Source organism: Strix uralensis, chromosome 1, assembly GCF_047716275.1.
Source record: "Strix uralensis isolate ZFMK-TIS-50842 chromosome 1, bStrUra1, whole genome shotgun sequence".
Classification (NCBI taxonomy): Eukaryota; Metazoa; Chordata; class Aves; order Strigiformes; family Strigidae; genus Strix; species Strix uralensis.
The window spans coordinates 65,224,800-65,251,542 of record NC_133972.1 but is presented as its reverse complement, the minus strand read 5'-3'; the positions used below and the strand labels follow the sequence as shown (position 1 = coordinate 65,251,542).

Below are 26,743 nucleotides of genomic sequence, written 5' to 3'. Positions count from 1 at the left end.
CTCCCCTCTTTTAGTTTAAAACCATTACCCCTTGTCCTATCGCAACAGGCCCTACTAAAAAGTCCATCTCCCTCTTTAAGTATTGAAAGGTCTCCCCAGAGCCTTCACTTCTCCAGGATGAACAACCCCAACTCTCACCCTTTCCTCATAGGAGACATGTTCCATCCCTCTGATCATTTTTGTGGGCCTCCTCTGGACCCACTCCAGCAGGTTCATGTCTTTCTTGTGCTAAGGACTCCAAAGCTGGATACAATATTCCAGGTGGGGTCTCATCAGAGCAGAGAAGGAGAATCACCCCCCTCAACCTGCTGGCCACACTTCTCTTGATGCAGCCCAGGATATGGTTGGCTTTCTGGGCTGCGAGCTCACACTGTCAGCTCATGTCCAGCTTTTCATCCACCGGTACCCCCAAGTCCTTCTCTGCAGGTCTACTCTCAATCCCTTCATCTCCCAGCCTGTATTGATACTGGGGGTTGCCCCAGTCCATGGGCAGGACCCTGCACTTGGCCTTGTTTAACCTCATGAGGTTCACATGGACCCACTTCTCGAGCTTGTCCAGGTCCCTATATATTATATACTATGAAATATAAATAACAATATTCACATTGAGTAAAAAACAAAAAGGTCCTGAAAACATTCTTCCCATAGTGTTTTTCTGCATGTAAGCAGTACCTTTCTGGATGTCAGTTAGTGTTGCAATTAGTGATTTTATCCAAGATGGAATACTGGCAATTACAGGAAAATCATTATACCACCACTTATGAGAATATTTACACTGTGTAACTTCCAATGAAATTTTTATCCCATATTCTGTTTCTGAGCTTTATCTTTTCTTTTCTGTGTTTTGGGGTATTGGTCAGGGAAAGGGAATGTCAGAGTGTGTTACTGTTCATGCTATACCTGTGCACATTAAATTAATGTGTTTGGAAATGTCTGCAGACCTCCTTTTCCTACTGAAACCACTTATAGTTAGCGGTAGTTCCATGAACGCTGGTGGTGTTATGATGGCATAGATGAGAGGAAACTCAGACCCTCCTGCTTCCAAGACCAAACATTCACCCTCCACATTTAAGGGTCATTGATTTCCTTTTAACTTTATTCACTTCAGGTACTCAACCTGTTCCTGGCCTTGCTGCTAAGCTCCTTCAGCGCTGACAACCTCTCAGCACCAGACGAGGATGGGGAGATGAACAACCTGCAGCTTGCTTTTGCTCGAATAAACAGGGGTCTTCAGTACGTGAAACACACAACATGGGATTTTTGCTGCAATGTCCTCCGGCACCCCAAGACAACGGCTGAAAAGAAGGCCATGATGAAACTTGCTGCCCAGAATACAGGTGCCCTTAACAATTGTGTGAACAGTCACACAACTGCTGAGCTTGGGAAAGACATGGAGAATCACAAAGAGAACCACACTGAGGATGGAATGAATAAAAATGGGGAGAAACACCTGGGAATTACAGACAATGATGATTTTATGACCAATCCTGACCTGTCCATCTGTGTTCCTATTGCTGTGGGAGAGTCGGATATCGAGGAGGAAGATGAGGAGCAGAGCACCTTTACAGAAATGGAGCAGGTAGGCAACTAAAATGTTTGCTAGTTGTAGCTTATTAAGATGGCATTTGTTTCCACCCTTGATCTAGATCCATGGCTCATGATGCAAATGTCCTATGGCCTAATCCTGCCTTTGATATGTTGTTAACTTCAGAAGAAGTTACAGGTGCATATCCAAGAGCAAAATTCAGTCTCCAACAAGAGGCATTCCCTTTCTTTGTATTCTTTGAGCTTGACTAGATTAATTCTTCTAACCAGAGCAATTAAACACTTTCTCACACAGGAGACTGTTTTTTTTTTTTTTTCTTTCAGCTGAATAAAATGTTACAGAACAAATCTTAGGTCCTCTGACTGTGACAGGGGATTTCTCAGTGTGCAAAAGTAAGCAATGGCTTGGTTTGTTTTGTGTAGCAAGAATTGAAGACCAGGTAGTTCTCTTAAAAGTACGATGAGGCAAAGGCTGATATGACAAGGCACCAGAGAAAGAAAGAAGATATGTAATCATATGTATTCAGACACGAAAAATAGTTATTTGCCTGTTCTTTGGTGTGACATGTCAGATTTTTGTTTTCCCCAGAGCACTCAGTAGTAAAGGCTGAAAAATTGTGTGTGGTTTAAAGTGTTGGTATAAAATGGAGAAGAAGTCTTCGTAAGAACTCTTTTCTTTCTCTCTTTCTCCCCCACTTCCCTTTCTACCAGCTTTATCTCTTGGCTCCACACACCATATCTAGTTAATGTTTTCCAGACCCTCCAGCCTTGATTCAGCATCCTCTGATGCTGGCTGAGACCTGCGGAGTTCAGCAGGCACTGGATCAAAGTTCCTGTTTCAGATCCAGCTGTCACAAGGGATCCCTGATCTCTCGGTTGAGGGGAAGAAAGTTTTGAAGCAAAACTGTCCTTAGAGAAGGGCTGTCCTAAAAAAGCCCTGAGGAAGGACTCTGTGCCAGAAGGTGGGCACAAATTTGCTGCTAAATGTTAATTCCTGCTGCTCCATTGAGGAAATCTTTTCCATGTTAGTGCATCTGCTCACCACCACATTGATCATCTCCGTGGGGAGCTAAATGGCAAGGGGTTAGAAAACTTTATAATCATGCCCACTGTCCAAATAGACATCTAGGTAACAAAAAAAGAAGTCTGAATTTTTTGGTAAACACTTTTAGGGACTTTTTCATATCTTTTTTAGGGAATACTTTTATTGAAATGACCTGTGGATCAGTGTGGGTGGCATGGATAATATCTGTTTTTTTCTTTGAAGTCCTTCTCTATTCCCAGCATTGTATTAGTTAAACCTACAAGAAAAATACACTTGAAAAGAAATATGAACATAGTAGATGAGTTTCTTAGTATCAGCCAATCTGCAAATACTGACTAGTATAAATGCATTTAATAGTGTATAAATGTGTTTAATTCTGGAGTTTTGGGTTTTGTGGTTTTTTTTCTTTTTGGCCTTTAAAGATATCCACACCTTTCTGCTACATCCGACAGAGGGTCACAATCTTAAAAACTCTCAGATTTTTCCCTCACAGTGCAAAGAAAAATTTTGTTGAAACTTTTCACATAAGTGCCCATGAGGTCTGGAAGTGTGTGTGTGTGTATGCAGACACGTGTATGCTGCAATACTCTATTCTACCTTCCTCAAGATAAATAGAAGTGTTCACAATTGCAAGCTACACTGCTGCATAGAGCATGGAGGCTTTGGGATTTTTACGTCTTACTGTACCTTAAAAGTATAGAAATGTGGATTTCTATTTAGCTGTACAATGTGTCCATGTAGGTGCTGGTGTGTGTAGTAGTAGACAGAACAGGTAGCCATCCATTTTAAGCTCTACAGCAACTAAATGTTGAATTAGACCTTTAGTGAGATCTATTAGAGTCATGAGGGAGAGAACTGATGTAGAAAAATAGGCATTTTAGTGAAATGGAACATTATGAAAAAAATTTGATTTGAAAATATTAAGAAAACTTCTTCAAATTGTTTTGATAATATTGAAACATTATCTTATGTAATATAAACATCAAGGATTCAGAGTGAAACAAAACAGGAGGAAACAAAACCCAGTAGGAGAAGCAAACCAAAATACTGTTTTCACACTATCTCTTTTCATGAAATTTTCGATAAACATTAGAATAACATTGTCACATTGCCACAAGATATTTGGATTACAGTGAAATAATACAGTTCACTGCTAGCATGTGTATTAAATAGGAGGCATGGAGTTGAGAAATATATTAATTAGCTTTGTCACTAGTATTTTCCACGGTTTAACAAACAGCTGCTGCAGGTCACTGCTGCTCCCCTGTGTATAGCCCTGATCAATGCTTTTCAACCTTTGTCTGCAGGCCTGCGGGGTCTACTGCTGGAAAGGTCCAAACAAGAAGTGAGTTCATATATCCAGCAAACAATTTTATCAAATTTCTAGAGAGGAAAATGTGTACATGCAAGGGGGTTCCAAGTCAAAGACTCAAAATACATTGGCATAATAAAAAAACAAAAATAAGAAGAAGCTCAACAGGAGAAATTATAATTGTGTGATGAGCTTTGCATTTTCTTTTCTATAAAACCATAATAAATTTGCACAGCTGTAAATGTCTCTGTAAGGAGCAGAGCCATGAGAAAGCAGATCCCAAATTATTCAAAGATCTGTAAGTTTTAATCGTGCTCATTCCGAAGACATAAGATATGGACCCACAAAAAAAACTCTTGATCAACACATGGGTTACTGCAGAAGAAATTATTGCACCTGGAGATCATTATGAAATCCCAGTTCCCTGGATATAGAGTTGTGGGCATTACAGCATGATAACCTTTGTATCAAGGGCATCCCTGTGGGACTCTGGGGAATAAACTTCTCACTCACTCACAGAAACTTTAATCCTGCAAGCCCAACCTCCATGCGGGTCTTTACCTCCTTGCCTCCAGGATAGCCATGATAACCATGGCAGAGCTCATAAAGGAAGAAAAATGTAAACAAGAGCAAAATTTACATGATTGCACTAAAAGGGCATAATTATGGTGAAGTATCTTTTTGTGTGGAGGCCATCATACAGAAACAAAACAAGAACTACCATGAGTATGCTAAACATTCAAATCTATTCTAACTTTCTCTTAATTATAATCTGTATTTTTACATATTTAAATATTTTAGTATGTACAAAGAGAATGTGTATGCATATTTACTTCTCAGGAGAAGGCAATATACCCTGCTCGCATTTAAAGTTGTTGGTTGACCTGGAATTTAGCAGCCCTTTGGCAACATTCCCAGAACCTGCTTTTCTCCTCATGCATGTAGATTTTGGTGCAATAGCATGGAAGAGGAGGTAAAAGGAGATGCATAAAAAGGGAGTATATGTACATATGCCTCTCAAGTGCATGGCTAGGTAAATCTAAATAATCCTTACACATCCTTTGCACTTTCTCTGTCAGTTGAAGATCCTGGACCATATTCTATTCACCATATGCTCATATCAGTCCAGACTCATCCGTCATGATGGAGAGGCTAAGGGAAGGCTGGTCTCAGGCATAGTTGTTGATCCCAATTGGGTATTTTAGGGTGATGATCAGCTCAGTTTACAGCTCCTGTACCAATGCCGGACTCTTCCCAGAAAGTCAGAAAACTACTCTAAGCCGTTGTGGCTATGAGAAATGGGCCCCACAGTGTTACACAGACCAGTTTGAAATTTCAGATGATGAGAAACCCTTCTGTGACTGCACATTTTCCTCTGAGTAATAGAAATGTCTAAGTTTAAATTTCAGCTGCCATTTCTATTATCAAAGCTTACACTGGCAGCAGCCGTCTTCCTGAAAGCTACCAATTTGTGGCACTGTCATTGAGAGGGAGCGAGCCCACCTGATAACTTCTAAATCTTCTTTGATTACTGAGATGCAAGTGAGATGCTTTGCCAGCTTGGAGAGCCAGGAGACACATGCCTGGAGCCCACATATATGGTGAAAGGATCAGAAAGAAAAGCTGAACAATAAAAGTCAGCACAGCTGCAAGAATCTGGCAGAAGAGGAGTGAGGCTGAGAAAGGACTGCCTTGAACTTAATTAATTTGTCATTATTGTGTGAAACCTGTGTTGATGCTGGTCACTGAAACATTTTAGCTTATGTCTTTATCTAACTTCCCTCTCCCTGCTCACAGTGCTGGGGAAGTCTCTCCCCGTCAGTCCACAAGATTTCTTCAGGATTTGATAAGTTTAGCCTCGTAATGAGAACAAGAATAACTGTCTTCCATTTTTCCTCTGCCTTTGAGATGTATAATTTAACATGTATAATGGGTTGTCCTAGCAGGAAAACAGCTCCCAAAAGCTCAGCAGCAACCACAGTAACATGTTGGCTGCATCTCCTCAAGTTTCTTTTGGGTTTTCATTTTGGTTTCCTAGATGATTAAAATATGGAAATTATTTTCTTGAACCTCTGTAGAGTGTCTTGTAACTGCTTATAAAGACCATCTTTTCACATGTGACACCAGCTTTCAGTCTCCTGAAGACTGAATATGAAGAACCATATTATGGGGACAGTAAGGTGATAGGACAATTTGGTGTGCACAGTCCAGTCCAGTTGACACAGTGGATTCTACCAGAACTTACCTGCAATTTAACTACATTGAATGTTTCAGACCTCAGAGGGGTTTGTACCATTTACATTAGATATATAAATCCAAAGCTTAAACCTTCAGAATTCCTACTTTAGTATTGCTTAACCTCCAAGGTGCCCACAGCTGTTACCCAGAACAGTGTGTTCCTTTTTCACAGTGACATCACTTTGTGATTCAGAGGAATCCTGTGATTAATGGACTAAGAAGAGGTTCCAGATGAGTAACACTGAGTGTCCTGATTCAGTCTCCAAAGTACAGTGTCCTGCACTTACACTGTTGAACTCTGTCTTGTTTCTATTACCCCAGACCTCAGTGATGTCCAGGTCTTTCTGCGTGCTACCTGGATCCTTTTCTGCATTGATGAGTTCCTACAGTCAGCACAATTTATTAGTACGAATGAAGAAAATGGCTCTACCCTCTCCTTGTTGTTTGAGTCAGCCCACCAGGGCTGTTACTGCTTTCTTCTCTCTCTTAAATTTAATTACTGCATGTGCTGCCTTACTCAAACTACTGCCCTCAACTTGATCTGTCTGTGGCATGCCATTGAGAAGAAAATCCACACTGTGGTGGCTAGTGGTTCTTAGCCACATCTCACATTCATCCCCTCTGCTGTGGCAAAGCCAGGCACGGCTGCTGCTTTCCGGCAGGGATAACACCTTTGTATTTTCACATGCAGCAGAGTGCTGAGCCAGCAGCACTTGCCTGCTTGTCTTCAGAAAATGCCATTATTGATTTGTTCCGACGGAGTGGCTAATTGGGTCATATGGAAAGTGCTGGCTGCCTGCTGCCGGGACGGAGCACTTTGCAGCTTCTTACCCTTTCCTTGACAGCAGGCGTGCATGCCGTGGGAGCTGCCTTTCAGTGCACAACGACCAGGTCCCAGCTCCCGCCATAGCTAATTCGTGCAATCCTGAGACTGCAAAGCAGGCGGAGGGCTGGCCCATCCTCTTGCCTGAGGCTCACTCCTGGCTGCGGAAATCCTTACATAGCAAATAGTTGTTGCTGTGCCTTCTAGGGCTCACCTTTCCATGACCTGATAGGGAGTGCTGCCTGCGGGAAGGAGACAGTGTCTTTCATTGTCTCTCGGGCTTTCCCAGTTTCCCACCTGCACAGATGTGCTTCTCGGTGTGCTTTTCCTAGACCCCTCCAAGGCAGAGCAGCGCCTCTGCTGTGATTTTCAAGAGGTTTGGGTCTTGGTTTGCACAGAAGACCCAGGAGTGTACCTTGCCTGGATTTTGCACACTGAATGAGTATTCAGAGCATGCCTTGCTTTCTCAATCATATTCACAATTCTTTCTTGATTGGCAGTTCTCCCTCGTGTATACCCTTGTCTGGGCTCCACCAAACACATCTCCCAGGTTTCCAGACTTTAGATGAGTAACTGCCTCTGTACACATCAACGATAGAGCTGGCTGCCACCACAGTCACTATTCAATGATGCAGCTTCTATATTGCCCTGAACTGGATTAAAACCCCAAGCTTTTATTCTCTTCTTCCCCATCTATAGTTCAGAATTACTGACTCATTTTATTTCATTTAACGAGGTGAATCTGTTTCTGATGGCCTTTTTTTCATCTTTCTATCAGTAAGCGGTTCATAATTTTGAGGTCAGAGAGGACCATTAGGATCAACATGGTTTAGCTTTCTCATAATACTGAGTCAAAGACTTCAACCACTGATTTCTGCACAGAGCCTGTAAGTTTATTTTAGCTGTGATACATGATTTGTAAGACAGAAAAAGAATGAAATGTCTCAGGTAACAGCGAGTTCACCATCTGCATCTGGACCCACATCTGTTTCCTTTGTATACAGTGGAAATTTTACTGTCCAATTTCTGTGCATTACAGACCTGTTCCTAAACCTGAAGTGACTCTGTAAAAGTCAATAGAATTATTCCAGGTTGACATAAGTGTAGTTGAAATTATTGAAAATTGCTATAAAAATGCCAGTGCATAAAGATTTTGATATAAAATTGTTTGTGACAATGTCTTATGCTCCTAATAATTCTAACATCCATAAATCAGAGATACAATGAAGTCGTGTTTATTTGACAGGGTACATTAATTTCAGCCTTTTACTGCAGGAAATATACTTTGTTGTCAGGAACCATAATGCCCTTTCAAACAATATTTATATTCCATCTGTTTTCAGTTCCAGACTGTGGGTCACGTTCACGTTTAGTGCAACTGGATAAAATACCTGTGAATTCTGTTGGTAACTCCCCAGTTCTTACTGACAGGAGAATGAGCTCACGTGTATACATGCATGCAGCATGCAATAAATCTTACAGCATTCTTCTTGTCATCTTTATTTGGGTCAATATTTTTCTGATCATTAAGTAAGATAGCAGGGTTTTTTCATTATTATTACACACACAGTTTACCTGGACTTTCGCTTTTTAAACTGTATGTTTTGCTTTGCCTTTCCTGAAAACTGCATAGAACTCAATTACTTGCTAATTATTTTTAGCAATAAAATACAACATTTCTGTATTTATATTCTTCAGAAGAATAGCAGCAAGGCCATTAGAAAAAGAAAAAGGACTGTAAATCACAGCAGCAGATTTAAGGCACCTATGTCCTCATCTTTGCTTTACATATAGAAAGACATTTGTGTTTATTTTGTTTCAGGACGATGGGGCAGAAGAAGATGAGTCTATGTCAGATCTCTGCTGATGTGATTAGAGCAGTCACACTACGAATAAAGGTTTTAGGGTACTTATTCAGTATGCGGTGGCAGGGAAATGTATCTGTCCACAGCATAACGCCTAAGGTGCAGGAAACACAGGGAGCTGATGGAGGAGAGAAAGAGAGGAGAGAAAAAAATAAAAAAGCCTGGCATTGAAAGAGGCGATATCAGGCGTAGCGGACTTGACAACATACATTTGGACAAGTGCCCAGACTGTGGACTACGTGTCAGTCACAGTCTACTGGGTGCGATTTCCCAGTATCCATATCCCTCCCTGGAGCAAAATGCTGCCCAGAAATGAGCATTTCTCACTGTTTCTCCCTTTGATAAAGAAAATGCCGACATACAACATTTTGGACAAAAAGAACAGCAGCCAGTTCCCCAACAGCTCCTGTGCCAAGTGAGACAGTGCATGCATGTGTCAGGGGCTTGAAATTACTCCCATTAATTGTGGTCCAAAATAACATAATTTAAAATAATGGTTATTTGTTGCTATTGCCAGAAATAATATAAGACTTCCTTAATGATCTAAATATTAATGGCTTGTTTGGGTGAAAGGTTGCAGGTTATTTCAGGCACTCTCACTCACTGCATTTTGAGGCAAACTTCCAAAATTTAAACTTCCATCAGAGGAGCCCATTAGTCTGAGTTCTTCATATTATACTGTGGAGAGATCCCAATTACCAAAAGAAACATAAAAAGTAGAGTGTGATTAAACTTCAAAACGCAATTTAGCAGAAGGTATTAGCTTGAACTCTGAACAATGAACACTTATGAAACACTTTCACTGCCTATTTAAGCCTATTGAATTGATAACAGGCTAAATTAACTTTGGCAGTCCATCTTTTTGCCAAGTTCTCCCACTTAGACTAATTTTAAGAGTCAACCTTGGAATAATGAATCTATGTTTTATTATGGGCAGTGTGTTGCCCAGTGTGGGAAAAGATCTTAGGCCAGCAAGGCAGAAGCCATTAGAAATAACGTGCCTTGCTCCTCCATGGCCAGAGTTCAAATGCTTAAAATGTTCTGGATTAATCAGAGAAGGAGCACTGCTAAACTGATGTTTCTCTCCTTGAGGGATGATGTTTGGCAAAGCATCCAGTGATTGTGCAGAGACCAGCAGTTAGTGGCTGTGATGTTGTTTGTCTGGCAAGTTTTAGTTCACCTTTATTCAAAATGAAAAAAAATCCCAGCGCAGTCTGGTTCCAGGGGAGTTTTTGCTGTTAACATCCTTTGATGAGCAGCTGCATTTTCTGGCCAGACTTAGCCTTAGCCATTCTGAATTTTAAGGGCCAGATTCTGGTATTTTTATCCAGCTAAGTACTCACAGGTACATTATTTTTTTAGAACAAATACTACGGTTTTCTTCCGAATACCTCATGACTTTCTGGGGGGAAAAATATGTTTCTTAAGTCCACCAGGAGGACAAGTTCTGTGTTGAGCTACATAGGTGTAACTTCAAACATTAATGGCCTTAACTCTGACAGGTGACAGCAGACTTGGAGACTCCCTTGGGGCCTGTGGACATCCAAGTTGGGGGCATAATTTCACCTACACAGAAGCTGGGCAACAGGTCTATGCTGTTTCTGAACTTGGAGTCTATTGTGTTTAACCTGTTTTGCCCATGTTGCTCTTCTGCATGCATGTGTTAGTGATTTGGGTTTTAATAAATGGGACCCTTATAAAGGCTGGGTCATCAAGAAAAAAAAAAAAAAAACCCAGATGGATTCACGTGGCAAATATGAGCAGCACATTCTAATTCTGATGTTTTACTAGTCCCTTTGCCCCAGACTGTTGCTGGCTTTTGCATAGATGAATGGCAAGTGAAAAGACTGAGAGAGGTAGATAAGGGCTGAAAAAATGAACAAAAATCAATCTACTAAACTAACCTAATGTCTGGTTGTTTCTGCTGAAGTGGACTGATGGACCAGGTAGCATAGGATGGAGAGTGGGGATGACCAGTCTCAAATAATCGAATGTTCTGGTTTGAGTGAGTGGTGGGGGTGTTTTCAAGCAGGGAAGGGAGATACAGTGGTGGCCCCCTGTGTGAAGCTTCTCAAAGCTCCCTCGACTCCAAGTCGGACCCACTTTTGCACCAAGGTCAGGCCAGTTAGTTGCGCTTCTGTAATAATGTATTTAAGAAGGGGAACCTGGGAGGAGTGGGTGGAGTTGTGAGAAGAAGTTGCGAGGAGAACGTCTGTGTGAACACCAAGATCAGCGGAAGAAAGGAGAAGGCGTCGAGGTGTGCTGGAGCAGAGACTCCCCTGTATCCCAGGGTGAGATAGCAGGGCCACTCACCCTGCCACCCATGGAGGTCACTGGTGGAGCAGATACCGATTTGCAGCCCTGAGTCCCAAGAAGGCTGGGACCCTGCGGGAAGAAGGCCCTGCTGTTGTAATTCAGCACTGGGAGGATTGCAACATGTGGGGTGACTCACATGCCTGTGGAAGTGACTCATGTCAGAACTGGTTTGTGTGGGACTGTCTCCTGTGAGAGGGGGACTATGCTGGAACAGGGGGGGAATGCCAGAAGTTCCCTGCCCCGAGGTGGAAGCAGCGGTGGGACTGACCACACCCCTCATTCCCTGCCCCGTGTGCCGCTGCAGGGAGGAGGTAGAGATATCAGGAGCAAAGCTGAGCCTGGAAAGAAGGGAGGGGTGGGGAAAGGTGTTGTCCAGATGTGCTAACACTTCTCATAGTCCTACTCTGTCTGTTACGTGTTGTTGTTGGTGGTGTCTGTATTAAATTTTATGTTCTTTTTTTTTCTTCCCCTAATGAGTCTGTCTTTTGCCTGTGCCATAATGGATGAGCTCATTCCTCTCTGTCCTTATCTCCATTTCCTGGGTCTTCTGTTTTATTTTTTCCTTCCCAGCGCTGGGGAGAAGGGGGAATGAACAGCTATGTGGTGCTCAGTTGCTCTCTAAGCTCAAACTACGACATCAGGTTTAGACTTTTTATTTCCTGTTTTCATACCCTCTATGAGGAATTTGAAGGTCTTAAATTATGTACCTGTGTTGCAACCTGAAGCCAGGACTTCACATGCTTTACATCAGTATTGCAAATGCTGTAGTCTGCTAATAAAATGCACTTGTAAAGGAATGTAGTGTAGCACAAGTCCTCTCTCTGTCTTAGCTATAATCCTAGCCTTGTGGTGTGGTCCTGCTGCAGGTTTTCCTCTGATTTCTCATTAAACAGAGTAGTAGTAACTCTGCTTTACAGAAACAATTCTTCAAAGCAGGTTAGAGAGATTCTTAAATGTGCACACTTAAAATTGACAGCTGCACACCAGTCCTCTTTTATTCCTAGAAGAATAAGTGATATTAATCTTCCCCTTCTCGTATTAAGGAAGCAAGGGGATTTTCCTGATGTATTTGGTGATTTTTCTTCTCCTGCCAAAGTGCAGAAAGATAAATCCACTGATTTTATTGGTGCTACAAGGATTTGCATTTATTTGTGAAAGAGAAGAACCAAGATCATAAATGATCTGTTCTGGTAATAAGAAGACACAATTTGTTTCCCTGGATTGTGGTTATTTATTTCTCTCCCATTTTAGCTCAGTTTCTTCAAGGCTTTTCAGAAAGACTGAATTCAGCATATCTGAGAGTTGTAAGCCCGACAGCTCGGCAGACTGTAGTCTCCTGTTTACTTTACACACGAAACAGGTGCCACCCAGCCAGTAATGCAAGCTTGCCGTATTTCAGCAGCATTGCAATCTGCTTGCTTCTCCACTTATGCAGAGGTAGGGTATAAACAGTTCAATTTTCATGATCATTTACTTCTTGGCTTCTTTGCAGAGGAAGGGTGCCAGATACTAGACACAAACTGTTGCTGAGAAAGGATGCCAATTGCTACCAGGCACGGTAATTTTATGAAATCCATAGCTGTCTGCAAGGAGGAACACAAACATCAACAATTACTTTACAGAGTAAACAGTCATCTCTTAACTATGTGTGTCACATTGCTGAACTGGGTTTACTATACATGAAAAGCTCCTCAAACTCCTATGATGGTTTTCATATCCGAAAACTAGCTATAGGGAACTTTGCAGGTTAAAATATGTTGTCATCTATTAAAGTACTAATTGCTGCTCTATTGAGCTGCATTTCTCCAGAAGGCTCCATTTCAAGGTGTCAGTCATCTATGAATGACTAATGCAGAGATAATTTTGTTGCCAGTATCCTTGGCTGCTGCTTCTGCTTCCTCTGATGGGCAGTTTCCCCTGGTAAAGCAGAGTCCCACCTGTATGACCAAGTGTGTGCAGACTTGTGTGTGGGGGACCAGGACAAGCCTCCACTGCTCTGAGTCTACACCTGGAAATGACCTACCTGATCAGCTCGTTCATGGAAAGTGACCACAGAACCTGGACATCCCTGAAAGGGACTAGTGTCTCAAAACTGGTCTTCAAAGAGACAGAGGGATTCATGAGTCTGGTGGGGAGTAGAGAAGATACATAGGGTTGAAGCTTCCCATTTCATTGTGGACTGAGTAAAGGGCAGTTTGCATCTGCACTGTCTCACCAGAGACAGGAGATACCCTGTCCACCTCATAAAATAACTTAAATTGACTTTATCCTGCCACCATTCTTCATTCTTGCTTGCTGTCTCTGAAGTGACAGTTGCAAGGGGGAAGGGCTCCAGAGCCAATTCTGACTTCTTGCCTCCCTACCTGCTTGGGAGAGGAAGTTTCCTGCTATCAAAGGCTTTGCACATCTTCTCTCCCACAACAGCCATGCCCAAGGAATCAGGGAACAAATGTTACAAGCCAGGGTCATGATCTAGGGAGTGAGTGAAGCATCAGGAGAACCCATCTGAACTGATCACCATTTGAAAGGCAGGTCCTGGGATCCTCTTTCTAAATTTATTTGCACAGGATGGAAAAAATGGTATTTCCATGGGGAAGGAATAAAGTGAATCTATGCTGATGACAGGTATTTGTCTTGTTTTGCCAACAGCAAGTCCTCTTTCCAAAGGACCGGCATTTGCACTAATCCCCATTTGAGCCTGAAACAATTAGCCAATCTGTGCTTTTCAGAGGCAGAACACAGTGTGGAGCCTTTGTATTTATTTGTGTCAGCAAACAAGTATGTGGGTCTGTGCACAAACACACTTGAGATGTCACCCAAATTATGCTCTATTTTCAATCTGGTTGCTGTTTTTCTGGTGCTACAACTGGCCTGTAGCATGCAAGGAGACAACTAGACCCATCCTCCTCCACGTGCTAATTGCTGGTATGGTGTTGGCAGATCACCTGTTTTTAGGGCCCAGATCACAGCAGAGGTGAGCAAATTTTAGTTTATGCTGTGAAGGAGCTGAGGTCTGTCCTGGGCTCCCAACCCTCTGTTTGCATGCACAAAGTTTTTGTATTGCTGAATGGTTTTACTTCATAAATTATGAAAACAACTGAATCAATAAATATTAACATAATGTGTATTGCCTTGGCAACATGGCACTTGATACAAAAATTAAAAACAAATTACATAAACCACCCACGGTGGGGAGCTTTACAGGAGATAAACCTGCTGCCATCGCTGCCAGAAGAACAAATCATCTGGAATCAGAACAAAAGCAAACAGTCCAAAGTTAAACAACATAAACCAAAGGCACCTTTCCCCAGACAGGTCTGTACTGATTTTCAGGTGCTGTGTGCTGGAAATGAGACTTGCAGCCCATGAGCATGGCTTACCAGGGCTGCCATCAGTTGCTTGCAAAAACTCGGTTGATTCCCTAACACTCCTTTTGGGATCAGTCTATACAATCACATTCTTTTGAAGAGTCTATTCCTCTTAGATATTTGATCCCACCTTACAAATTTGCAGGACAAGTCTGAAAACACATGGTGAAGCAAATCATTGTCCGAACACATGTGCATGTTGTCCCCATTGGACAATTTGCCAGGATATATTTCATCAGTTTTAATTAACTCTTCAGATACTTGGTACAAATGTGATTTCTGGGAAGCAGCTGGGTCCACATTTCCTGGAGTTTAGCCTCTAGGAAAGTGTTGCAAAGTCTTGTTACCACACAGAGGGGTTAACAAATAGAGAATTGGTGTAAGTTTGGCATTTGACTCTAGCTTAGTGCAATAATTTGCTTAACAACTTGAGTATTTGTCAGATCAACTGAGTTACATAGTCTGTTCTCATACACTGCATAGTCTCTAAAGAATCTGAGTGCACAACCTTTCTGCATAAATGAACTTGAGATGTCACCTCAGATTGCATTGCACTTTTAACATGAAACAATTGTTTCTGTTGTTTTAGTGCTATAACCAATATCATGCCATTAAGATTACTTGGTACTAAGTTGTATGCACATTGCATTAAAAAAAAAAAAAAAAAACTTTTCATGACTGAGTGCCTTAGTTGTGCATAGTATGCCTTCCACATTAGCTTCTCCCCTGAATATTACACTATTTCCAAAGATGCGCCTTAAAGAGTGTTACTTTTTGACAGGGACAGAACTGTAACTCAGTGATTATGGAACAATCTCTGGCCTGTGAAGATCAGTGATACACTGTGCCTAGAAATTGTATGTAATATATTCTTATTCAGAGGGTACAGGCTTGGACACAAATAATTTAATTTATTAAAGTTAGAATATATTTTAGACCACATGCCCTCTGAAGCAGGAAACAAGTAATTTGATTTTAAATTAATTTGCTAGAAACACAGAACGACATTTGAAATAACGGGTACAAACCTGACAGTCCAAAAGTATTTATATGGAGAGCAATTTGCTTAACCAACAGCTTCCTTTGTGTCATCCGTTCTTTCAGATAGTTATATTTGGAATAAAGTGTTTTTCTGCTCCTGGTACCTCTTGAGGGACTTCCTGTGGTGATGTGGCTTTAGAACTGAGGCAGGTAGGCTGTGGCTCCCTGGGGAAGGGAAACTCGCTTAATACATGAATAACGTCGAATGTCACTCAAGCCGAGGGAAAAAAAAAGGTGGACAAGTGAAAGATAAATAGGTTTAAATAATTACTGTTGAAATCCTGTTATGCTTGTAATTTTTTTCTCAGCATGGAAGTCCTTCTGTAAGCAATTCAGCCCAAGCTTTTGAAACCAGTTAGAGTTTTATTAATATTTTAGTAGCAGCATTAGTAATGGCATGAACAATGGTAGTGCTGTGATGAGCTATGGAGTTTTCAGAGAAATCCCTGTCTTAGGTGAATCAATAAAGCCACACTGATTTACACCAGCAGAGACCCTGGGCCGCCGATGTAGGGACTAACCCTGCAAACATGCTCTCCTCTGCCATTAGTCCTGGGAGTACTTCTGGAGAGCAGCAGCAATAAAAATCACCACAGGAAGAAGTGGCTGAATTTAAAGGCATCACTCATACTAGCAAGCAAGGTCTAGTCAGATGTGTTTGCAGAAAAAAAAAAATACTGCTGTGATTCCAGAGTCCATCCCTTTTTAGGGAAGTACTTAAGGTTGTGCTCTCCTTTCAACCTACAGTTAAGACCCGTTGACATGAGTGGGTGCAAAGTAGTCTTAAGTGTTTTGCTGAACAGGAGCCGCATATTTACATGTTTACCTGCAGTTTTTCCACATCTAGTTTTAGATACCTTTTATCTCTTCCAGTGAACTCTGCATTTTCCTTCCCTTCAATGTGTATATTATCTCCTCTGGGTGAATTTTTTTCCACACTATTTCAAGCAGACTTGTAGCACAGTGTTGGGTATTCCACTCATGCCTTTCTCCAGCTGTAACACTATCACTGCCTGATTGCACGACTTCAGAGTACACCCCTCAGTTATTTGACTGAACTGCAAGCACCTTTCTGTGTGCCTCAGGTCACTGGAGGAAGCTTGTGTCTCAAAACGAGACTCAAAATGGAGATTGCAAGGGAATTTCCTCCTGCCCCAGCAACAACAGCTCAGAAGAAAAGTTGACTTATTTGTATTTCCATTTTCTACAGACAGATATCTTGACATATCCAGTTGCTAAAGTTCAAAAGTTACAGTGTAAGCTCGTGTTATCTTGTTTCTTGCCTTTTTCCTTAATATGTCATCCCCGGACAAGTATAGTCCAGGCTATTTTCTCTTCTAGCTGGGGTATTTTCCTTAAGAAGTAAGCATGCTATCAAAGAAAAAGAAAATAAACCCATCTAGGATTATTTCCAGCAGGAGAAACAGCTGCAGCTGAGGGGGCAGCGATGCCAAAGCCCAGGCGTCCGGAGTCAGAACTCTGAGATTTGTGAAGAGTTAAGTGAGTTGCACGTGGATAAGCAGTTGAAGGCTGAGCCACCACCTCCAATAGGGCAAAAAGAGGTAACAGAAACAACTTTCCTACCTGATACTGCATGCAATTCATTGCACCACCTCTGTAGTGCATGTCACTGATTTATGTGGGGTTTATGGCTTGTAAAAATACAACTTGCTCATTAAATGGTAGGAAAGCAATGGTATGTAGTAGGTATTACAGTCTTAGTAAAGAAGAGAGATGATTTGTTATTATAAAAATAATTGGAAAGCTTGAAAAATGTGCATTATAAATTAAGATGGGATTCCAAGAGACTTGGGGAAAAAAGCCCACAAAATCATCTATAATATTACTGTCTTATTTTAGGAGCAAATATGTGTCTGTTTTCCTGCCGAAAAGTAGCTTTAAGAATGGCATCTGATGACTTGGCAGATCTGTACCTCGAGTTCACTGGAGGGCATCTACTATCTGTCACGGATCACCATTTCTTTTCCTGTTAGCACATACACCCAGCAAAGGTGCAACAATTTAAGTAGCTGACATGAAGATACTGACTAAATAGTAAAGCTTGGTATCATTCAATTGATGTTGACCAAAGTGCGGCTCGCTTGTCGTTTCTTGATGTGTACATGTTGACGCTTATTTTCAATTTGTAGGATTATGTTGTCCTCATAAACATGAATAACAAAATTACATGTATTTGTACTGTACACTGAGTGACTCCAGGCTTTAAATTCCCTGTATCTTAGCTGTTGACTTGTTCAGGGTTTTTCCCATTCAGATTTAGCATTTTATTGACATAACATTACCTTTATTATTAGAGACTGATGGATTCCTCTCTCTGAAATCAACAACTGGAGATTTTGGGTGATGTCCTGGGAGTTTGGAGAACTCCGTAGCTCCTTGAGATTGGAACCAGTGGTGTTTTTGGGGAACTGAATTAATGAAAGGGAAAGGATGACATAGTTTCAACGTACATCACACCTCTCCCAGTTCTGTTATAAAACTGCTGGCAAGTTTGTGCACAGCAGGAGCAATACCATGGAGAAATCTTGACAGGACAACAGGAAACAGACTCATCTTCTTCAGGCCTGCTGGTTCATATTGTCATTCATATGGGGTGGAATTTACTGAACTAAATGTAGACATCTGCATCTGAACTTCTCATCCAAAGCCCGTTTATAGTCAATGAGGATCTGGAGCCAATGTAGTTAGGTAAATGTGTCTCATCTCCAACTGAAATCAACATTTAAATTAGGTCAGATGAATCATGTTCTAAAAGTGACTGTTTCTCTCCATTGACTATAAAGGGAACCCAGGGTAACTAGATGGGTTGTACACTTAGGTGAGCTAAATTCCCCTCAGAGTAACCAGAAATCCTCTAGCCATGAAGCATTTCTTTAAGGAGCAATCCTCCTTGCCAGAATACTTCTTGGCATATTGAACTTCATCTTCAGACAGAAAAGGTCTTGAACTTTAGAGGAAGAAGATGACTCAAATATTTGATATCCTGGCCTCAGAATAAAGTGCATATATAGTTACCAAAGAATTTAAAATAATGAGATGAAGCATTATAACTAAGATGAATTAGAAGACTGTGTCAGGAATTTTTCTCTCAGGGGATTAGGTATCCTTCATGTTTAAATGTCTTTCTGGTATATATAAACCCTGTGATCCTAACACGGAGGCTGGAAAACTCTTTCCTTTTTTAGCGCTATAACAAAATGTCATGACAAATCAGGAACATTCTAGCCTTGATATATTGAGCAACATCATGATAAAGAAATAATCCCCATTTCCTCCCTCAACTTTCAAAGGGTCTTGGGACACAAATGTCACCTTTCTATAGTAGAGTGTAATTGATTCTATTTGTGGCTGCTTAGAAAGAGGTGGAGAAATATGGCAATAATCCAGGGATGACTTGAAATCAAACGGAAGTTCACATGAGGCTACAAATGCCAACATGAAAGAGCAAAGCCCAAAGGATGCTATTTTTGAAGGCCAGATCTTATGTGGACATTACATACTTACAGTCCTCCTATTCAGAAGTAATCTTTGTGCTGGCACACAAGGACATGCTAATCATCTTTTTGATGAATGTCTCAAGAACTTGTGACTAGCCAAATAAAGCCAGCAACTGGGAGGAAGTAACAGATTTGATATGTCCAAAAGGCAGAGCTTTGAGTGATTCAGTCACTAACAGGAAGCATTGAATGTGTTCTGAATAAAACACTGTTGATGTCAGTAAAGGATACATTATGTGATTAAAAATTCATCCTATATAAATCATCAGAAAGACACCATAGAAATAAAACCATTGATGCCACGGGTGGATAAGACTTCAGAGAACAAACTGGTTGATTTCTCTGCCAAAGCACTGCCCCATAAAATATTTTGTACAGCTTGGTGGAATCTACCTTTAAATGTATCAGGCAACTTAGATTTCTTCATTTGCCAAAGAGAACAATTCACTTGCTTAGAAAAAATATCATGGCTGAGTATATTGCCATAATAACCAGCCTTTTTTTTTTCCCTTTCAAAGTATAATTTCACTACTCTTTTTACCAATTTTATCCATCAGTCTCTTTTTATGAATTAATATCTCTTAATTTAATAGACTGTTGTTTATTTCCTTTTGTCTTTGGCTTACGCCCTGAAGTCACATGTCATTGTTCTTTCATTTCATTACTTCTTGTAAATGAGTATCTCTGTGCCCTTTATCTGACTTTTTTTACCTCTTTCTTTGCAACTCCCTCAGTTGTTCTTTCTGGAGTTGTTTTGATGAGAAGTAAGCACAATATTCCAAATACAACTTCCACAGAACTGTAAGGAGAGGAAATAGTATCTCATTATCTAGACATGATGTTTTCATATAGGTTTTCTGCATTGTTATATCCCACTGCAAAATCACATCTAATTTTTAAATATTACAGCAGGTTTCCAGGATTTCCACTGAAATTTTCCTGGAATTGTCTCGTTTGTACTGTTTTAAGTCAAGTCCCATTTTGCTATATTCTCTCTGTGTTTCACTTCTATTTTCCTTTCTGCTTCCTCAGTTTCAATACCGTCTCCAATTTAATGTTATCTGCTAACATGAGGATTATATCAGTCAGTACCTCTGCTATATCTTTAGTGAAGACAATGCTGACTCTAATCCCTACAGATCTCCTCTGAAGACAAAGTCTGTGTTATATCTGGGTCCTTAGGATGGCTTTTCTCCAAGCAGCAATGGGTGAATCCAAGCCAATTACAATTTATTTTAAAAGTAGACTTTTCTATAACAGACATCCAGACATTTTCTTAAGGTATATATATATCATATATCAATTTGATAGATTAAGGCTGTGATCTTCAGAGGTGAGGGAGAGAGGAAGGGAGATAAGAGAGAGTTAAGCCTTCAGCAAACATCAACTTTCAATGAGATTTCAGCATCTCACTGCTAAAGGCTTTTTGAAAAACCCATTCAGATCAATTTGCCACTATTATAGAAACAAGCGTGGGTGTGGAAGCCCTGTCCTTAAAACAGCCACTCCACCCAAAAACACATTAAAAACTGCTCTCTGCAGCATGAATTTATGCACTAGTGGGAGGTCTTCCAAAGGGGCTTCTGATGAATCCTGTTGTCTCTGCCTGGTGCACCTCCTCCAATCACTTATTCCAAGAAAGAAAGAGGAGATTCTGTATTTGTCCTTTTTGCCTTCTTTTGGCCTCTTTTCACCTCATCTGTGCACAGTACCCTTAGCATGAGGACCACCTTACTGCCTTTACTATGACATTTCACTCCAAGAAAGCACTCTCCTTTTCTCCTCTGAGTCTTTATTTAATCTACTTTAATTACAGGCTACAGCAAGTGTTTAGTGATCTGTGATTCCCATGATTATTCCCTTTTCCTCTTTTCTAAGCTCAGTATTGTGTTTACTTATTTCTGCTCTCCTGGGCTGCTTCCAGTTTTACATGAGCATTCACTATTGATTGCTAATGGTGTGTTAACTCGGTGTATTGGATCTGTTTATGCCCTACAATGTGCCTTGTCTGGATCTGCTGATTTGCATATGTTTCAGTCTTTCTAGATATTTCTTTACTTATATTTGTATAAATTCTAACAGGCTTTCCCCCCTCTTTTTATTGATCCCCTTGTTGGATTCTTTTAAGAAGAGTTTATTTTCTTAGGCAACTGAATTTTGATTAGTTACATCTCCCTCATCAATTGTTATTACGTCTCTAGTTCTTTTCTTTCCATTACTGAGTTCATGAAAACTTTCTTAATCCCTTTAACCTTTCTGGCAAAGAATAACCTTTGCTTGTTTCCTACAAGCTTTCCTAATCTTTCCCTCCTCTCTTATATGTATGGTTCCTTCTTTTTCTAGTCCCAGTTCGGACCCTTAAGCCTTTGTCTAGTGTTTTCTGAATCCATGTTCACTGCCTTTCTTCTTTGAAGGCTTTTCAGAAGAAATCCTGTCTGTTTTGTCTTGCATGTTCCCCATCTCACTTTGACACTTATGGATTCTAATATTTTCTGAAAATTCCTGCTAAATAACTCTTGAGAATTCTTAATTCTTTAAGATGTTTTCCTTATAGTCTATTATAATTGCACTGTACTGTGTTCTGTGAATTTCCTAACCTGTCTCTGCTAAGTCCAGCTTCTTCATTGACAATTCTATCAAGCTGACATTGTTCTCACAGTTTTCTTTGATTTCTGTCTGGTGGTGAGAATTATATCCAACAAAGCTTCTTTTCACATTGGAACCCCTATTTTCTACATCCTACAGCTGTATATGTTTAGGACTATTTTGGTGCTCTGTGTTTTGATGTCTTCATAACAGAACAGGTAATGACTAAATGCATTCCCTAATGAAGAGTAGCAGAAAATTCTGACTGCTAAGACTTGGTATGACATTTTTTCCACCATCATATACCGTTGGTAGTCTGTAGAAAATGGGCTCTGTACAACAGTTGCATTCTGAATATGGATTTTTTAGAAGCTTTATCCATGTCTTTGACCAGTGCTTTCTGTTCTGACTCTTTTTTTAAAAGATCTCTTCTTGATTGTTTGCAACCCTTTTGAGTAGAGCATTAAAAACCCTAGCCAAGACTGTGACCTTCTGGGTGCTGCAGTTAATTGCAAAAAAGTAGCTTCCATCCCCACTCGCAAGCATTTCTGGAATGTTCAATCTTGCCCATTTTACCCCAGGTTCAGCATTTCTCTGAATTCAGCTATAAATTTTGCATTGACTGTGTATACTTGAAAAGAGAGGCCCCATTTTTACATTAATAATAAATATATAAAACTGTACCTATTCTCTAACTCCATCACCATCATCCTCATGAAAATAATATTTTATGTGTACATGCCATCTCTCATATAACTATCTCACAGGTTGTTTAAAAGCATGGGTAAGTATTACTCTCCTCATTTTTTTAAATGGAGACAATAGTATTGCAAGATAAAGCACAGAAATATTTTAGTAGGTAATCAGAGAACAGAATAAGACAATAAATAACCAAGTTCTCGTGACTCCTGCTTATAGTTATTTTTCATTATTCTGACCCATAGAAGACACCAGCTTTGGTGTTGCCTACTTATTTCAGACAGTGCTCTAATACAGTCATAAACAAACTGTATGCAGGGCTGGGCAAATATTAGTTCTTTCACTTTAGTGGCCAAGCTGAATAATCAAGTAAAATACAATTTTGGATTAACACAAAACAGAAATGCTCTATTTTGACTAGTAAAATAAAATATGGGGGAAAAAATCCTGGTTTCTTCTAAAGAAAAAGTTTTAATTCTATTGAAAGAAAGTGTTAACCTGAAATTAATTTTCTGTTTCATATTTGTGTGATATTTAATCATGTATCATATCTCTTTTAATAACAAATTCAGCCTCTGAAACCATTTTTAAAAATAATCTATTCCCCAGAAATTTTTACCCATATCTACCTGAGAGTCCCTGCTCTAAAAAGATAAGACAACCAATGCTTCAGGGAGTGGGAACATTCTTATCCCCATTTTGCAGAGTAGGATTTGAGAAACACAGAATTTAAACAATGTGCCTAAGATGCCGGTGTCAAATATTTCAGGCAAGCAATAGAGCCTCTGACAGGCTTTCAAAAGTCATGTGTCCCTTCTCCTACATCACCTTGAGATCAGAAACGTGACCAAAAGGCAAGGGACCACATCGTGTAGTGGGAACAAGTTAGGCCTGGGATGAGGCAGGTGGAAGAGCCCTCTCACACGCATGTGCCTGTAGTATCGTGTGACTGGACCTGGTGACAGAAGGACTTCTGCCTATTTCGGAGGAGAAGCTGTGGCAGAAGGGAACAGAGCATGGTCCTGACTGACGAGGTGCAGATTTCACCCACCAGCTGTGGGTGAGTAGCCTTAGAAATGAGGTCCCAGAGACAGGAACCCAACACAGGGCATCAAATTCATCCTTCGGCATTTCAGGAGCTAGGTCCCACTTCTGGTCCCCCCCACCTGAAGGTATGAGCCTTCAGGACATACAAGCCTTAAAATCATGACTGGTTCCATCATTCCAAGCTTCCACCTACCATTAATATTCAGTGGCTGTTCACTACCTTTCTACAGTTTGCTTCTCTTTTGTTTTAAAAAGTAAGTTTTACGTGTTAACTTGTTGTTGTTGTTGTTGTTGATGGGTCAGCTGTTAGCTCACCACAGCATAAGCAGAGCTGTCGCTCAAGCAGTGGGCACTATGTGAAGTGCATGGTGATGTCTCTGTTGTGGTGACTTTAGCTGGGATATTGGTTAGTAGAATAAAAACTCAGCTACTTCCTTCGGGAACTATTGATCAATTTGTTTTCCTCATCTTTGCTCTTGTTGACAACAAGCTTGATGAAATCAGTCTTTCTGAAGGCAGTACAGTGGATTTGACAAATCCTGCAGAACTGCTGGAGCAGATCCCTGAGTTTGCTGAGGAGCTGATGGAGCCTGAAGATTGCTTTCCCGAAGGTAAGGGCCTGCATATTTCACAGAAATGCTGAGGCAAGAAACTTCCTCTTCTCTCAGTGAACATCTCTTCACCTACACACCACATTGCTCTGGCTGCTTGCAGTAGTATTTCACTGGTTGCACTTCATTCCTTAGATACTGTAATGCTCCAAACACACACCCAAGATCACTTATTATCATTAGTCTTTGGATTTCCAAGATAAGAGATAAAAAGAGATAAGAAAAAAAGAGATAAAAAAAGAGATAAAGGGTTTGGGTTTTTTTTAAATGTTGGTTTTTCTAACTTGGCCAATGAAGATTTTTGCCTTCCAATATGTGTGCATGATCAAATTTGATAGAAAACTGACCAGATCAGGATGTTTCTGTTGCTTAAATGTATATAGGCATTTAACAGAAACTGTCTGGAGAGTTCGTGAGTCCAGGGATTCTTTTCCATTTATTTTAAATGATGTTAAGATTAGCATGTCCAGTAACTTTCATCTGGCCAGGGATGTGCTACGTAAAGGGTATTTTGCTTAATTATTTTAGATAACAATAAATAACATTTACATAACTTTTAATACTGAAATATGCCATCATTTTGTTAATTTTTTAACACCAACCTACTCTAAAACACAGATTTAAAACCCAGCTACGTCAGAAGATCTATTTTAAAGTAAATCTATAAGGTAAATAACATCCTAAGTTATTTCTTCTCAGAGTTCTATTCCAAATAATATCTCAGTCGGATTCCTCATTTTCCTTTAAATCTGAGTTAGGAAAAATAGGGTTAGCTGAATGTTAGTATATTGCCTTGAAAATTCAAGGATTATTATAAATAAAAATGGAGCTGCTCAGATGGGATCAGACAGAGATGATTTGCTGGATATATGAATGCCCCTGAAGTCAGCAAAAATGTGCATCTCTATATCTGTGAGATGGATGATTGAATGAGGTAGGGGAGCCCTGCAGGGCTTACAAATATCCCTAGGATCTAAACATTTTTTTGGCATCTCTGCTTAAAAGCAGTAGACAAAAATTAATGCAGTCGAAGGCAGAAAGCATGGTGTAACTATTCTGGTCCATACAATAACATGTAGAAATTAGATCTGGTGTTTTCATTCTTTTACAATATATTTCTTAATGAGGCCAGCAAGCAGCAATCTATGTTATGCTGCTCACTAAGTGAACAAAGTGAGAAATTATTATAATTGTTTAAACAGACCAGTGCTGTAAGACCGGTCCTAGTTAGATGCCAGTTTACACGTTCTGAAACTGTGGTTGGCCATGATCGCCTTCCAGTTTTTAAAAGAAATAAGGTGGACATCACACAACCCATCACTTCATTCAGTGCAAAGCCCTGATTCATTCCAAGAGCAGTAGCACTCTGTAATTTGCTCTGTCTTAAAATAATCAGAACTGCCTGAAACTCCATCATTCAGGACCACATCCGTACCAACTCAGTTTGTCAGATCTTCTCCACCGCTGTCAGTGGGATGCAGGGTAACAAATGGTGCTCTTCTAGATGGATCACTGAAAGCATTAAGCTGGTTTTGAAGCTCACTTGTCACCCATCAGCAGAGAAATGTAGAAACAAAGGCATTGTGGGCTGAACCCCAAGGTGGGTTACATCCACCCTGCTGGCTCCTGCTCCCTTCCCCCTGAGCATCCCTGCTCCTGCCTTTTGCCTTTTATTCCTCATGTTTCCTAGTTCCTCACCAGTCCCTGTTCAAGTCAGGGTGTGTTCCTCTTCTCCCAGGGTATGGCCAGCTGAGCCTTGAGCTCTGAATCGGAATTGAAGGAGAGCTTGCTCCCAGCCCTTGGACCAGTGCAGGGTGTCAGGGGGCACTAGGGATGCAGTTGCAGGTGACATCCTCCCCAACATATCTGCTCTTCTTTCCTGTGCAGCAGATATCCATGCAGATTTTTTAGAGGACACTGTGCAGGCTAAACGTGATCACATTCCTCATGAATTTGGCAAAAATGCATAAAGTTGACATGAATGTTTGCTCATAAAATTTCAAGTCAAAATGCTGTAAACTAAAAGTCCAAATTAATTTGTTAACTTTTGTTTTTATTTATGAAGGGAATTTTCCTATAATCTTCTTCTATTAAATACCTTCCAATATTTTTACCCAAACTTACCATTGCAATTAAACCTCATGCAATTATCATTTCAGTCTAAAGCAAGCCAACAAACAACAGTCTAGTCAGCTAAGATATGACAAGGTTATAAGTTCTAAAATGGAAGTATTGAAGGGCATGCACTGGGCAAGTTTATCTATATTGCCTTTACTGGCTTGTAATAAAGAGGTACAACAATATTTGGTATATTTGGGAGAATGACCAGCTAATATTTGTGAAAGAAGGAGATTAGGTGAGATGAAGAGTGAGAGGGGAAGGGTTAAGTTCTTACCCTGTTAGATCACCAGCTATCCAAATTCAAACTATGACATTTCTAAACCCATCCAGCATAGGTTATGTCCTGAACAAATATGTTCTGGATTCAGCCCCCTTTTTCAGATAACAAAGGCAAGGAAGATAATGCATGTTCTTGAAATAGTTGCTGAAAGTTTGCTGAGGTCACAGTTTTCCGGGAGTTGGGTGACCCAGATAAGCCATAGGTCATTTTTCTTGGGGAGACTTGTTAATTCGTTATCATCTCAAAATAGCTTTGATTAGGGTCAACGGGGAATATTCCTGGGTCAGGAAATGTGAAGCCAGGGTAGGGTCACAGTTCTGGCAGCTAG

At 40.5% G+C, this 26,743-nt stretch overlaps 1 protein-coding gene across 4 annotated transcripts in view; it reads left to right on the top strand.

Moving 5' to 3' along the window:
• Window positions 1-26,743, top strand: part of LOC141943660 (sodium channel protein type 5 subunit alpha-like) — a 223,804-nt gene that overhangs the window by 146,669 nt on the left and 50,392 nt on the right. For 2 of the 4 annotated variants that reach the window (XM_074869328.1, XM_074869313.1), the window contains exons 16-18: window positions 1,109-1,579; window positions 16,969-17,115; window positions 23,894-24,014. In XM_074869328.1, coding sequence (XP_074725429.1) covers window positions 1,109-1,579; window positions 16,969-17,115; window positions 23,894-24,014 — 739 coding nt within the window. The remainder of the gene's footprint in view (window positions 1-1,108; window positions 1,580-16,968; window positions 17,116-23,893; window positions 24,015-26,743) is intronic. The other 2 variants (XM_074869320.1, XM_074869336.1) reach the window with 2 other exon arrangements.